The sequence below is a fragment of the Gopherus flavomarginatus genome, chromosome 2 (assembly GCF_025201925.1).
Source record: "Gopherus flavomarginatus isolate rGopFla2 chromosome 2, rGopFla2.mat.asm, whole genome shotgun sequence".
NCBI classification, from domain to species: Eukaryota; Metazoa; Chordata; order Testudines; family Testudinidae; genus Gopherus; species Gopherus flavomarginatus.
This window is the reverse complement of record NC_066618.1, coordinates 160,123,879-160,138,253: the sequence shown is the minus strand read 5'-3', so window position 1 is coordinate 160,138,253 and position 14,375 is coordinate 160,123,879. Positions and strand designations below refer to the sequence as shown.

The 14,375-nt window shown below is 52.1% G+C and overlaps 1 protein-coding gene across 6 annotated transcripts in view; it reads left to right on the top strand.

Annotated features, from left to right (window-relative positions):
- Positions 1-14,375, top strand: part of DOCK5 (dedicator of cytokinesis 5) — a 151,415-nt gene that overhangs the window by 100,820 nt on the left and 36,220 nt on the right. For all 6 annotated transcript variants that reach the window (XM_050939817.1, XM_050939815.1, XM_050939814.1 and 3 more), the window contains 4 exons: positions 1,404-1,504; positions 9,686-9,744; positions 11,671-11,825; positions 13,769-13,854. In XM_050939817.1, the coding sequence (XP_050795774.1) occupies positions 1,404-1,504; positions 9,686-9,744; positions 11,671-11,825; positions 13,769-13,854 (401 nt within the window). The remainder of the gene's footprint in view (positions 1-1,403; positions 1,505-9,685; positions 9,745-11,670; positions 11,826-13,768; positions 13,855-14,375) is intronic.

Genomic DNA, 14,375 nt, shown 5'->3' with positions numbered 1-14,375 from the left:
TTCGATCCTCTTGGCGGAAAAGTAGCATGAATGGGAAATTTCTAACCCAAGATGCTACTTGTAACATGGGCTTGTCCTCAGCCAATGATCTGCGGAGCATGTTCTGTGCTCATTCAGCATGCCATATAGCCATGATGTGCTAAAGTGGGAGTGTGAAAGTATCTCTTTCCACCCTTTACTTTTGTGTTAGGTTGACTATAGTTTACTGGCACTTTGGAGAGATTTGATGGCAAACCCCTCTTTTGGGGAGGCATGGTCTTGTGGTTAATGCCCTGGGCTGGGACACAGGAGATCTATTCAATTCCTAGTTCTGCCACAGATTCCCGAGTGCGACCTTGGGAAAGTCATTTAAACGCTCTGCTACCTCCGTTCCCTGTCTGTGATATGGGGATAATACTTTCCTATCCTTACAAAGACACTGTGGAGCCCAAAACATAGACTAGCATCCCAGTGTGCTAGGCACTCTATAAACACAGAACAAAAAGGTGGTCTCTGCTCCAAAGAGCTTACAATCTAAGTATATGATCAGAGACAACGGGTGGAAATAGACCTATGCAAGAGCTCAAGGAAACAAGGAGACAGTATCAGTCAGCATGATAGCCCATGGTCTCAGCACACCAGCAACCTAATTATTACATTTTTCATGGGCATCAGGGCAAAGGAGAGTTTTAAGGCGGGATTTGATGTATCTAAATTCATAAATAGTCTTCTGGGTGAGCATTTTAAATAGATCACACCAAAAGAAACAAAGTTTGATGGTGCAGATTGTGTAGCTCAGGGGTCAGCAACCTTTCAGAAGTGGTGGGCCGAAGCGCACAATAAATAAATAAAAATCTGAGGGTGCAACTGCAGAAGCGCAAAAAACAAACAAACAAAAAAACCACCTGGAATGTCGCCCCTGGAATTGTGCCACCCAAGCATGTGCCTGGTTTGCTGTTGCCTAAAGCCGGTCCTGGTGCCAAGTCTTCATTTATTCATTCTAATGTAAAGTTTCACATGCCAATAGCACATTTTAACATTTTTCTATAAGTCTGTAATATATAATTAAACTATTGTTGTATGTAAAGTAAATAAGGTTTTTAAAATGTTTAAGAAGCGTCATTTAAAATTAAATTAAAATGCAGACCCCCCCGGACTGGTGGCCAGGACCCGGGCAGTGTGAGTGCCACTGAAAATCAGCTCGCTTGCCGCCTTTGGCACACGTGACATAGATTGCCTACCCCTGGTGTAGCTCTTAGTCAGCTTTTACACCTGTTGACCTCCTGTGGGAATTTATTTTTCCTCATTCATTGTAATTGTGTTTCCTCATTAATACCTGACAGAGAATCTGCAGCACTGGTGACTAAGTAGCTCTATTGTTCTGTGTGTTTTTCCTTTCTCTAATCAGGTTTTTTTCCCCACAGCTCTGGAACAATTACTTCCACTTGGCAGTAGCCTTTCTCACTCACGAATCCCTCCAGCTGGAGAACTTCTCACAGGCCAAACGCAACAAAATTGTCAAGAAGTAAGTTCACATTGAAATGTGATCAGGTCGTTTTACTCTTGGAAAATAAGCCCAGTCTTTATATTGTGCTCATCTAGTAAGGCACACCTGATACAATCCATTGATATGTCAGTAATGCTTCACGGTGTGTGTCGACAGCTCAGGTAGACATACCTGGGCTGTTTTTAATCTGTTTAGCTCGGGTACTAGAGCAGTGAAGCTGTGGCAACATGAGCTTCAGTGCAGACTAGCCACCCAAGTAATTACACAGGGCTCTGGGTGGGCTTGTACAGCCTGTGCTGAAGCTGTTGGTTGCAGTGTAGACATACTGTGAATGTGGGCTCTCTGTGACAGAACAGCTAGTGGTAGGTCCAGACAATGGTCTCTGCATGTTTGGGTTGAGTTTAAACATGTGAGTGGTTTGGCTCATTTTAAAACAGAGATTGTTGCTTCTTTAAGGTCCAAGATAGAAGGTTTTCCTCAGCCATAGTCCTCAAAGTAAAAAATTACTGGCTCCCCAGCTGTAATGCAGGACAAATGAGCAATAACTAGCACATTCCTCCAGCATCCAGACCTCATCTTCTCACAGCTCCATTCCCTGCAGTCTCAGTATTGCCAACTGCGAGCCTTCAAAAATCCTGAGTCAGACCTCCAACTATCATGACATGGGTTTAAAAATCTTGAGATTTTTTTAAAAATAATTTTGGCAGGATTTTTTTTCCTTTGCCTCTTGATTTATTTGCCTTTAGGACACACTCATTTTATGTTTTCAAGCTTTCCTCTGCAGTCATGAGGGTTAGAAACTTTTTTTCTTAATGGAAGCTGAGTTCTCCTGCAATCTCTTGATTCCAGAACCTGGGGCTTTGGAAAAAACAAAAAACATTGCAAGATTCTGGATAAAATTACGAGAGCTAGCTAAACTGCAGTCTTACCCTCCAGCCTGCTGTCAGAAATGCTTATGGTCAAGTGCTAACCTACCCTTCCCTCCTGGCAGGGTGCATTCACTCTTTTGAAGGGTGAATTTTAACCCACTTCTTGCCAGAATAGAAACAAAGGACTGGAAAGGGACCTGCTGGGTCATTTAGTTCAGTCCCCTTGTGTCGCAGGGAACCCTGCCATATCCAGTGGATGCTGGTTATTTGCAATCCTAATAATAACAACTTATATTTAATAGCAGCGTTTTGCCAGAACCAGTCCTGTCCCATTGACTATAATATTAATGGGATTTGGATATTGGCAGTAAACGGCATGCTGATTTGAGAACTTTTTTGGGGGAAGAAAAGCCCTGGTCGCATGCAGGTTTGTGGAGCTGCAGCCAGGAAAGGAGGTGTGGGGACGTTCCTTCATTGGCTGCAGCCCTACAAACCTGCCAGTGGCCAGGGGATCCACCATCAGCACAGGAGGTAAGGGGCTGCAGTATCCCTGGGAGCCCCTGCTGGAATCCCAGCGGTGGGTGCTGAGAGGGGAGGCTGTGGGCATGGTAGCACATCCCAGTACTTCCTCCCCTGGCTGCAGCCCCACAAACCTGCCTTCCACTTGTTGGCAACCTAGAAAATAGCAACTATTTGCTGGGAACCAAGAGATTGCAAGTAAGGGGAATTCACTGCAATCCCATTTATAAAATTATGAAGTGCCTTCTTAAAACTAGTTAGGTTTCTTGTCCCTACTCCTGCCATTGGTTGGCTGTTGCAGAACCTCATTCCTCTGATGGTCAGAAACCTTCTTCTAATTTCCAGCCTAAACTTATTTATGGTTGTTTTATCCCCATTTGTTCTTGGGCCAACATAATCCTTCATCTTAAATAGCTTTTCTCCCTTCCTGGTGTTTACCCACCTGAAGATCATAGAATCATAGGGTTGGAAGGGACCTCAGAAGGTAGTCTAGTCCAACCCCCTGCTCAAAGCAGGACCCATCCCCAGATTTTTACCCCAGTTCCCCAAATGGCCCCTGTCACGGAGTGTGGGGGAGTCCGGCCCTGCACCCCTCTTCCTGGGACCCACAGTGACTCTCAGCCAGCCAGTAAAACAGAAGGTTTATTGGACAACAGGAACACAGGTTACAGCAGAGCTTGCAGGCACAGTCAGGACCCCTCCACCGAGTCCTTCTGGGCTTTCAGGGTGCTTGGATCCTAGCTAGGATACCCTGAATTCCGCCCACACAGCCCCAAGCCCAAACTCAAACTGCTTCCCTCCTGCCACTCCCTTCCTTTGTTCCCCTTCCCGGGCAAAGGTGTTTGACCTTTCCCCTCCCTTACCTAGCTCAGGTTACAGGCTCTGGCATCGTCCATCCCCTAAAGTCCTCCCCTGCTCTCCCACTCCCCACACAGACAGTCCCTACTGCATCACATCTCTCCCCCCTTCGAGACTGAACTGAGCGGGGTCACTCTGCCCAGTGACCTGGGGAAGTTCAGGGTCCCCTCTCCGGGACAACGCATCCGCTGTCAGGTTGGCACTTCCCTTCACATGGACCACGTCCATGTCATAGTCCTGGAGGAGCAGGCTCCACCTCAGGAGCTTGGCGTTGGCTCCTTTCATCTGGTGCAGCCAGGTCAGGGGAGAGTGGTCGGTGTACACGGTGAAGTGTCGCCCAAAGAGATATGGCTCTAGCTTCTTAAGGGCCCACACCATGGCCAGGCATTCCTTCTCGATGGCCGCGTAGCTTTGTTCCCGGGGTAGCAGCTTCTTACTCAGGTACACGATGGGGTGTCTCTCCCCCTTTTCATCCTCCTGCATTAACACTGCCCCCAGTCCCGTATCTGAGGCATCAGTGAACACCATAAAGGGTTTGTCAAAATTTGGGTTTGCTAGAACTGGGCCACTAACCAGAGCCTCCTTCAGCGCCCGGAAAGCCTCCTGGCACTGCTCAGTCCAGATCACCTTGTCTGGCTTCCCCTTTTTGCATAGTTCAGTGATGGGGCCGGCTATGGCACTAAAGTGGGGCACGAACCTTCGATAGTACCCCGCCATCCCAATAAAGGCCTGGACCTGCTTTTTGGTTTGGGGAGCAGGCCAGTCTCTGATCACCTCCACCTTGGCTGGTTCCGGCTTCAGGCAGCCGCTCCCCACCCGATGGCCCAGGTAAGATACTTCAGCCATCCCCACCTTGCACTTCTCAGCCTTTACTGTTAACCCAGCCTTTCGGAGTCGGTCTAGGACTTGTTTAACCTGGGACATGTGGTCCTCCCAGGTCTGGCTGAAGACGCAGATGTCATCAATATACGCCACGGCAAAACTCTCCATCCCCCTCAGTAGCTGATCCACCAGGCGCTGGAAGGTGGCCGGCGCTCCCTTGAGGCCGAAGGGCAGGGTCAGAAACTCATAGAGCCCCAGAGGGGTGATAAAGGCCGATTTCAGCCTGGCATCTGCGTCCAGCGGCACTTGCCAGTAGCCTTTGGTAAGATCCATAGTGGTGAGGTACCGAGCACCTCCCAGCTTGTCTAGGAGCTCGTCAGGCCTGGGCATAGGGTAGGCATCCGATACGGTGATGGCATTGAGCTTTCGATAGTCCACACAGAACCGGATTGACCCATCCTTCTTGGGGACTAGCACCACTGGCGAGGCCCAAGGGCTGGAAGACGGCTGGATCACCCCCAAAGCCAGCATGTCCCTGACCTCTCTTTCAAGATCCTGGGCAGTTTTACCAGTGACCCGAAAAGGGGAGCATCTTATAGGGGGATGTGACCCAGTCTCCACCCGGTGGACAGTCAAATTAGTGCGTCCAGGCTGGTTGGAAAACAGCTGTCGGTATAGATGCAGCACCGCTCTGATCTCAGCGTGCTGGCCCGGGGTCAGTTGCTCAGAGAGGGGAATCGCCTCCAGGGGGGAACCAGCTTTTGTCCCAGGGAATAGATCCACTAAGGGGTCATCTCCCTGCCCCTCCCAATGTCCACACACGGCCAACACCACATTCCCCCTGTCATAGTATGGTTTCATCATGTTCACATGGTACACCCGACGGTGATGTGCCCGGTTTGACAGCTCCACCACATAGTTTACCTCATTCAGTTGCTTGATAACCTTGAAGGGCCCTTCCCAGGCGGCCTGGAGTTTGTTTCTCCTCACGGGGATGAGAACCATCACCTGATCCCCGGTGGCGAAGGTACGGGCTCGTGCTGTGCGGTCATACCAGACCTTCTGCCTCCTCTGGGCTCGGGCCAGATTCTCCCTGGCCAGGCCCATGAGCTCGGCCAGTCTTTCCCGGAAGGTCAGGACATACTCCACCACTGACTCTCCCTCGGGAGCGGCCTTCCCCTCCCATTCGTCCCTCATCAGGTCTAGGGGCCCCCTCACCCGCCTTCCATACAACAGTTCAAAAGGTGAAAACCCGGTAGATTCCTGGGGTACCTCCCTGTACGCAAACAGCAGGTGAGGTAAGTACTTGTCCCAATCTTGCGGATGCTGGTTCATAAATGTTTTTAGCATCATCTTCAGCGTCCCGTTGAACCTTTCTACCAGCCCGTTGGACTGGGGGTGATACGCTGAGGCCCAGTTGTGCTGGACCCCACATTTCTGCCATAAGGACCGGAGCAGGGCCGACATGAAGTTGGACCCCTGGTCCGTTAAGACCTCCTTGGGGAACCCCACCCGGCTGAAAATTGTCAGCAGCGCATCTGCCACTGTGTCTGCTTCGATAGAGGACAAGGCCACCGCCTCGGGGTAGCGAGTGGCAAAATCCACCACCACCAGGATGTATTTCTTCCCTGACCGGGTCGTCTTGCTGAGAGGTCCCACTATGTCCATGGCCACCTTCTGGAAAGGTTCTTCTATGATGGGTAAAGGCCTCAAAGCCGCTTTCCCCTTGTCCCGGGCCTTCCCCACCCTCTGGCAGGGGTCACAGGATTGGCAGTATTGTCGGACATGGGTAAAGACCCCAGGCCAGTAAAAGTTCTGTAGCAGCCTCTGCCTGGTGCGCCGGATTCCCTGGTGCCCTGCGAGAGGGATGTCATGGGCCAGGTACAACAGCTTGTGACGGAACTTCTGGGGAACCACCAGCTGCCTCCTGATCCCCCATGACTCTACTTCCCCTGGGGGAGCCCATTCTCGGTACAGGAACCCCTTCTCCCACAGGAACCTCTCCTTGCAACCTCTCCTCATGGTCTGTACCGCACTAAGGTCAGCCCGGTCCCTGTGCTTCCGCAAGGAGGGATCTTTCTGCAACTCGGCCTGGAACTCAGCAGCTGGGACAGGAATGGGGACCGGCTCTCTCTTGCTGGCTGGGTCTGAGGCCGCAGCCTCTCTGCACCGTGCCCCTGGGCGTTCCCCGCTCCCTGAGTTAGGGTCCTGCACCTCAGGTCGAGTACCTTCCCCGTTGTCGGGGAGCAGTGCCATTTGCTGACTCTGACTACGAGTCACGACCAGGGCACTCTGGGTGTTACTAGGCCAGTCCTCAAGGTCCCCTCCCATTAACACGTCAGTGGGCAAATATTGGTGTACCCCCACATCCTTGGGGCCCTCCTTGGCCCCCCATTTCAGGTGTACCCTTGCCACGGGTACCTTGAATGGGGTCCCGCCCACGCCCATCAGGGTCAGGTAGGTGTCGGGCACCATCCGATCTGAGGCCACCACCTCGGGCCGGGCCAGCGTCACCTCTGCGCCCGTGTCCCAGTACCCAGTGACCTTCCTCCCATCCACTTCCAGGGAAACAATGCACTCCTTCCGGAGGGGCAGCCCCGCGCCCACCCGGTAAACCAAAAACCCGGAACCGGGAGCATCCACAGGTGGTATGTTGCCAACCCCCCTTTCCTGGGAATGTAGCCCCTCCTCCGATTGGGTTTTTACCCAGTCCACCCTCTGCGGGTTGGGTCTGCTTGGTCTGTCCCTGAGCTTGGGGCACTGGGCCCGTATGTGACCTCGTTGGCCACAGCGATAGCAGCCCATATCTCGTGGGTCCCCTTGAGTGGGTTGGAGGGACCTGCCGCTGGATGTTCCCCTTTTGGGGGGGTTCTCCATAGGCCCCTTTTGGGAGGTCCCATGATGACTCTCTCTCTGCGTTGAGGCAGGCCTGCTCCTTCGAGACTCCTCCCTGCCATCCCCTGCCCGACTGTCCACAAATTGGTCAGCCAGCTGGCCTGCGTGCTGCGGGTTCTCCGGCTTCTGGTCCATCAACCACAGCCTCAGGTCGGACGGGCACTGCTCGTACAGGTGCTCCAGTATGAATAGGTCAAGCAGGTCCTCTTTAGTTTGGGCCCCAGCTGTCCACTTGCGAGCATACCCCTGCGCCCGGTTGACCAGTTGTAGGTATGTGACCTCACGGGTTTTACGCTGGCTCCGGAACTTTTTCCGGTACATCTCAGGAGTCAGCCCAAACTCGCGGAACAGGGCCTGTTTGAACCGTTCGTAGTCCCCTGCCTCCGCCCCTTTCAGTCGGCTGTACACCTCCACGGCTGTGGAGTCCAGCAAGGGGGTGAGAACTGCGATCCTGTCTGCAGGGTCAACCCTGTGCAGCTCACAGGCATTCTCAAAGGCCGTCAGGAAGGTATCTATGTCCTCCCCCTCCTTACGCCGGGGCAGCAAGTGCTTATCAAAGCTCTTTGTAGGCTTGGGTCCCCCCTCACTCACCGCAGCTGGAGCCTCACTGCTCCTCAGCCGGGCCAGGTCCAGCTCATGTTTACGCTGTTTCTCCTTCTCCTCCCACTCACGCTGGCGCTGGTTCTCCTCATGTTTACGCTGGTTCTCCTCATGTTTACGCTGGTTCTCCTCATGTTTACGCTGGTTCTCCTCATGTTCACGCTGTTTCGCCTTCTCCTCCAGCTCTCGCCTCTTTAACTCGAGCTCCTCCCGTCTCAGCTCCCTTTCATATTCCAGCCGCATCCGCTCCACGGATGCCGAGCGTTGCCGGGAGGATCCCCTGCTGGGGGGTGGGCTTCGCCGGGCAGATCCCCTGCTGGCCGGGGGTGTCACGGTGCCCTCGGTATACACTGGGCTCCTTCCCGCCCTTCCTCTACGCCTAGGAAGGGGGGGTCTCGGGAAGCCCTCGTCCGCCGGCTGACCACTCCCAGCGGGGACAGACACTGGTGCCTGCGCTGCATCTGCTCGGCTGCTTCCCTCAGAGACAGGGCTCCGTTCATTCATGCGGTCTCCCTGCTCCAGCTGTGCAATCAGCTGGTCCTTGCTGAGCCTCCCTGGGTGCAGCCCCCTCTGCTTGCACAGCTCCACCAGGTCACACTTGCGCTGCTTGGCATACATCTTCCTGCTGACCACTCACAGGCCGGGGTGCTCGCCGCTCCCCACGGTTTCCAGGGGGACCCCTAGTGCACCAGCCCTTCTTGAGGTCACCACCTCTCTGCCAGGGTCGAGCTGCAGACTCCTCCGCCCCTGGGACCGCTCGCTGCAATCCCCCGGGGGACCCTGTTACTGCAAAGTCCTTCTCACTGGGCACACACTCCCAGGGGTTAACCACCCCTTCGTTTTACTGCTCCCCAGTCACTTACTGCAGGAAGCGCCGTCCACGGGGTGCAGTATCTCCCGCCGCTGCCACCAGTTGTCACGGAGTGTGGGGGAGTCCGGCCCTGCACCCCTCTTCCTGGGACCCACAGTGACTCTCAGCCAGCCAGTAAAACAGAAGGTTTATTGGACAACAGGAACACAGGTTACAGCAGAGCTTGCAGGCACAGTCAGGACCCCTCCACCGAGTCCTTCTGGGCTTTCAGGGTGCTTGGATCCTAGCTAGGATACCCTGAATTCCGCCCACACAGCCCCAAGCCCAAACTCAAACTGCTTCCCTCCTGCCACTCCCTTCCTTTGTTCCCCTTCCCGGGCAAAGGTGTTTGACCTTTCCCCTCCCTTACCTAGCTCAGGTTACAGGCTCTGGCATCGTCCATCCCCTAAAGTCCTCCCCTGCTCTCCCACTCCCCACACAGACAGTCCCTACTGCATCACAGCCCCCTCAAGGTTTGAACTCACAACCCTGGGTTTAGGTTTAGCAGGCCAATGCTCAAACCACTGAGCTATCCCTTCCCCCCTTGATATCTGGTGTCCATTCACTTCTTGGCAGGTGGATGGTAGGGAGCTGCTTGGCCTGCAGGTCTTGAACTCCTTACCCTAGATGCCCAATATTCAGGGCTATGTTTTTAAAAAGGGCAGGCTAGTAGATTATGCAGCTGGGCTATTAAATTTCCCTGGCAGCATAACAAGGCTAATTTCAATACATGCTTTTTTTTTTTTTTTACCTTCTTCTCTCATTTAATATTTTTCCCCTTTCTAGATATGGGGACATGAGGAAAGAGATCGGCTTCAAAATAAGGGATATGTGGTATAATCTGGGTGAGTTCCCTATCTGTACAGTTCACAATAATGTGTATGTTCTACCTCCAAAACTGGATTTCACTTCATCTATGAGATGGGGCTCTGCAGTCCATCCGCCTTGTGCCTGGTGGCTCTTGCATGCTGCCAGAGTTCCATGGAAGCTGTGGACACTCTGGATTAGCTTTCCCCTTCTGGAACTATGTGACAGTGAAAGCAAGTAGCACACAGACTTTGCCGAGGAATTTCTAAACCAGTCACACTTTACTCATAGGGTATGTCTACATCTACAATTTTGCAGCGCTGGTTGTTACAGCTGTATTAGCACAGCTGTATAGGGCCAGCGCTGCAGAGTGGCCACATTTACAGCAACCAGCGCTGCAAGTGGTGTTAGATGTGGCCACACTGCAGCGCTGTTGGGCGGCTTCAAGGGGGGTTCGGGGAACTCGAGAGCAAACCGCAGGGAAGGAGACCTGCTTGCATGGGGGTTCGGGGAACGTGAGAGCAAACCGGGGAAGGAGACCTGCTTCCCCGCGGTTTGCTCTTGCGTTCCCCGAACCCCCCTGCAAACTGCAGGGAAGGAGACCTGCTTGCATGTGAGTTCGGGGAACGCGAGAGCAAACCGGGGAAGGAGACCTGCTTCCCCGCGGTTTGCTCTCGCGTTCCCCGAACCCCCCTGCAAACCGCAGGGAAGGAGACCTGCTTGCACGGGGGTTCGGGGAACGCGAGAGCAAACCGGGGAAGGAGACCTGCTTGCACGGGGGTTCGGGGAACGCGAGAGCAAACCGGGGAAGGAGACCTGCTTCCCCGCGGTTTGCTCTCGCGTTCCCCGAACCCCCCTGCAAACCGCAGGGAAGGAGACCTGCTTGCTCGGGGGTTCGGGGAACGCGAGAGCAAACCGGGGAAGGAGACCTGCTTGATTACCAGAGAGGCTTCCTCAGGTATGCTGCGATACCTGCTTATTCCACGGAGGTCAAGAAAAGCGCTGGTATGTGTCTACACTTGATTACCAGCGCTGGATCACCAGCGCTGGATCCTCTACACCCGAGACAAAACGGGAGTACGGCTAGCGCTGCAAACAGGGAGTTGCAGCGCTGGTGATGCCCTGCAGATGTGTACACCTCCTAAGTTGCAGCGCTGTAACCCCCTCACCAGCGCTGCAACTTTGTGATGTAGACAAGCCCATAGACAAAGCACAAGAGAGATACAGGTCTATGGAAAAACAACACAACCTGCATGCAAATCCCTGCCTCAGTTTCCTTACCCCTTTGAGGGCCTTTTAGTTTGTGTCTTATAGGGAGTGCAGGAGCCTTCTTCCTCACCTCTTCCTCCTGCATAGCCTTGCCTTCTTCTGGTCTCTTTTCTCTTGATGGAGAGTCTCACATTTTAACAGCAGATTTGAATTACTTTGTCTCTCCCTGTCCTTCTGTTGTTTTTTTAACTTCTCCATTCCTCTGAGCTGCCACCTCTTTCAGCTCCAGTTAAAAGCAATTAGCAATTCATTCGCTTTTGGCAGATACCAGTCATTGTGCTGCTAGGGCAAGATTATTCAATTGTCAATGGTCCTTAAGGACTGTCCTGCTCAGGGACAGACACCCAGGTGCTGGTCCCCTTTCCCTTAATACCAGAGGCTGGTGTACAGATACAATCCAGTCAGTAGTGTTAATTCCCAGAAACAGATTCCCAAACCGTCACACCGTACAACGGTTGAGAGTGGGAGTGGGAGAGTTTCAAAAGAGACTCAGTGATTTAGGAGCACAAATGGCAACGGAACATAAAACTGCACCATGAATGGGTATCACCCACTTGGAGAACTTCAGTGATACTGAATGTGTGCACTGTCTTCTCATTACCTTTGTATAACTAATGTGCTCCCAATTATAGATACCTGCTTTCAAGCAGCTGCGTTCCATTGAGCAGAGGCTGGGTCTCATCTCTCTGTTACAGGCCCCCATAAGATCAAGTTCATCCCATCGATGGTGGGTCCAATCCTGGAGGTGACCCTGATACCTGAGCCTGAGCTGCGGAAAGCTGCCATTCCCATTTTCTTTGACATGATGCAGTGCGAGTTCAACTTCAGTGGGAACAGAAACTTCCATATGGTGAGGGACCATGGAATCATCGGCACTGATGTTTCATGCCGTGTGGTGGGCAAGTAGGAAAAAAGCTAATAAAAGAGTTTCCATTAAGTAAAGACGCACACCCAGCACAAAGCACTGTGGGAAGTCTATTGCGAGGCAGTTTTATGTGACAAAGATAGCAGGAGACTGCAAGTCTGGAGTCTTGTGTTCTGTTACTGACTGTGTTGCTGTGAAGCCTTGGGCAAGTCACTTAACTTCTCTGTGCCTCAGTTTCCCCATCTGTAAAAACAGGTGAATACCTAATTGCAAAGGACTTTGAGATCCTTGGATCAAAAGGTGCATTATCAAAAGGGGGGAGGAATAGCTCAGTGGTTTGAGCACTGGCCTGCTAAATCCAGGGTTATGAGTTCAATCCTTGAGGGGGCCATTTAGGGATCTGGGGGAAAAACAAAAAAACAGTCAGGGACAGTACTTGATCCTGCTAGTGAGGGCAAGGGACTGGACTCAATGACCTTTCAGGATCCCTTCCAATTCTATGAGATAGATGTATCTTCATATATTAAACCAATATTTCCTGTTTATCTTTATAGTGTTATTTATTTGTATTAACACCTAGACCAGAGCCCTGTTGAGCTTGGTGCCATTCAAGCAGCAGAACCAAAAGGTAGTCCTTGCCCCCAGGATCTTGCAACCTACGTAGCAATAATTCGCTGAGGATAACTTCTTGGCTGCAAATATTAAGTCGTTATGATCATATGGCGCCGTTAACATCCTTAATAACCCCCTCAACAAAACTTTAGCCCTCACAACACCCCCATGAGTATCAATATCCCCCACTTTATTGTGGCTGTGGTACAGAGAGGGGAAGTGACTTGCTTGAGGTTACCCAATGTCCAGGGCAGAACCAGGACTCAAACACAGGTCTCCGACACACAACTCTGGGCTAATTCCACTGGACTTCTCAATGTATTGCTAGCCTGAAAATTCAAGTAGGGAAGGAAGAAAAAGAAGTTCTTTGCTTCATGCCCAGTTATCCCTTCAGCTCCAGCAACTGCTACTCAGAACTTTTCTTCCCCCTTTCCTCGGGGGATGCCAGTCATAAGCATCTCAGCCAGTAGGCAAGGGACAGTCTAATGACACTGGTGGTTCCTCTCCCTGGAGACATTTGAAATCATCCATCCAGGAGACAGCCTCCTTGGTGTTCTGCCTTTCAGACACACAAGACTGTTGTCACAATGTGATGAATGTGTCCCTTAGCACTGTACAGGCACCAACCCTTCTCTGCTTGGATCTCAGTTTAAATACTCAGGGGGGATCTTATTTTCCTCTGGGTCATCAGCCTTTGTCATTGTCTGCCCTGAGATGTGGTTGGATCGCTGGAGTATATGGGAATTGCTTGAATGCTATGAGATGGTGGGGTATGAATGTTTAAAACTGGTTATAGACACACCCTGGTATCTTGGGGCTTGAATGGTTACTTCTGGTGATACTGAGACGCTGGTTTCAAGAACACCAGTGGTAGCCTGGGGTGTGAATGGGATTATATGCTTGATCAGGGTCACTCCTGCTCACACATATACAAAATCAACCTGATCATCAAATCTGTGGCTGGCAAGAAATTTCCTCTTCCACCATATTAGCAGGGGCCTTGATAGGGGCTTTCCTCTTTCTCAGGAGAGAATAGGGAATCATCCATTAGGATCAGGGAGCTATATCCCAGATGATCAATTTCCTGTGACTTCTGGTTTGAGGAGGGGAGCTGTTCACATTTCCTGACTCCTTCCCTATCTTCTCTATCTTTTCCTTGGGTAAAATCATCCTCCAGTTTGGCCAATTAGATCAGTGCTCCATCATGGGACAATTCAGAAATTTATCCTGTAAAAACATCTGGGCTTCATTCCAAGTGCTCAGGATTTGTTCCTGTTTTGGATTTTTATGTGTGGGGTTTTTTTAATTTTTTTTAGCTTGAAAACGAGTTGATAACGAAACTGGACCAGGAAGTGGAAGGGGGCCGAGGGGATGAGCAATACAAGGCCTTGCTGGAGAAACTGTAAGTGTTTGAAACACACTCAGGCCATGTCTACATCTAAAGTTTTGCAGCGCTGGTTGTTACAGCTGTATTAGTACAGCTGTATAGGGCCAGCGCTGCAGAGTGGCCACACTTACAGCAACCAGCGCTGCAAGTGGTGTTAGATGTGGCCACACTGCAGCGCTGTTGGGCGGCTTCAAGGGGGGTTCCGGGAACGCGAGAGCAAACCGGGAAAGGAGACCAGCTTCGCCGCGGTTTGCTCTCGCGTTCCCGGAGCCACCCAGCAAACCGCAGGGAAGGAGACCTGCTTGCTCGGGGCTCCGGGAACGAGAGAGCAAACCGGGAAAGGAGACCCGCTTCGCCGCGGTTTGCTCTCTCGTTCCCGGAGCCACCCAGCAAACCGCAGGGAAGGAGACCTGCTTGCTCGGGGCTCCGGGAACGAGAGAGCAAACCGGGAAAGGAGACCAGCTTGATTACCAGAGGCTTCCTCCTTCCACGGAGGTCAAGAAAAGCGCTGGTAAGTGTCTACATTGGATTACCAG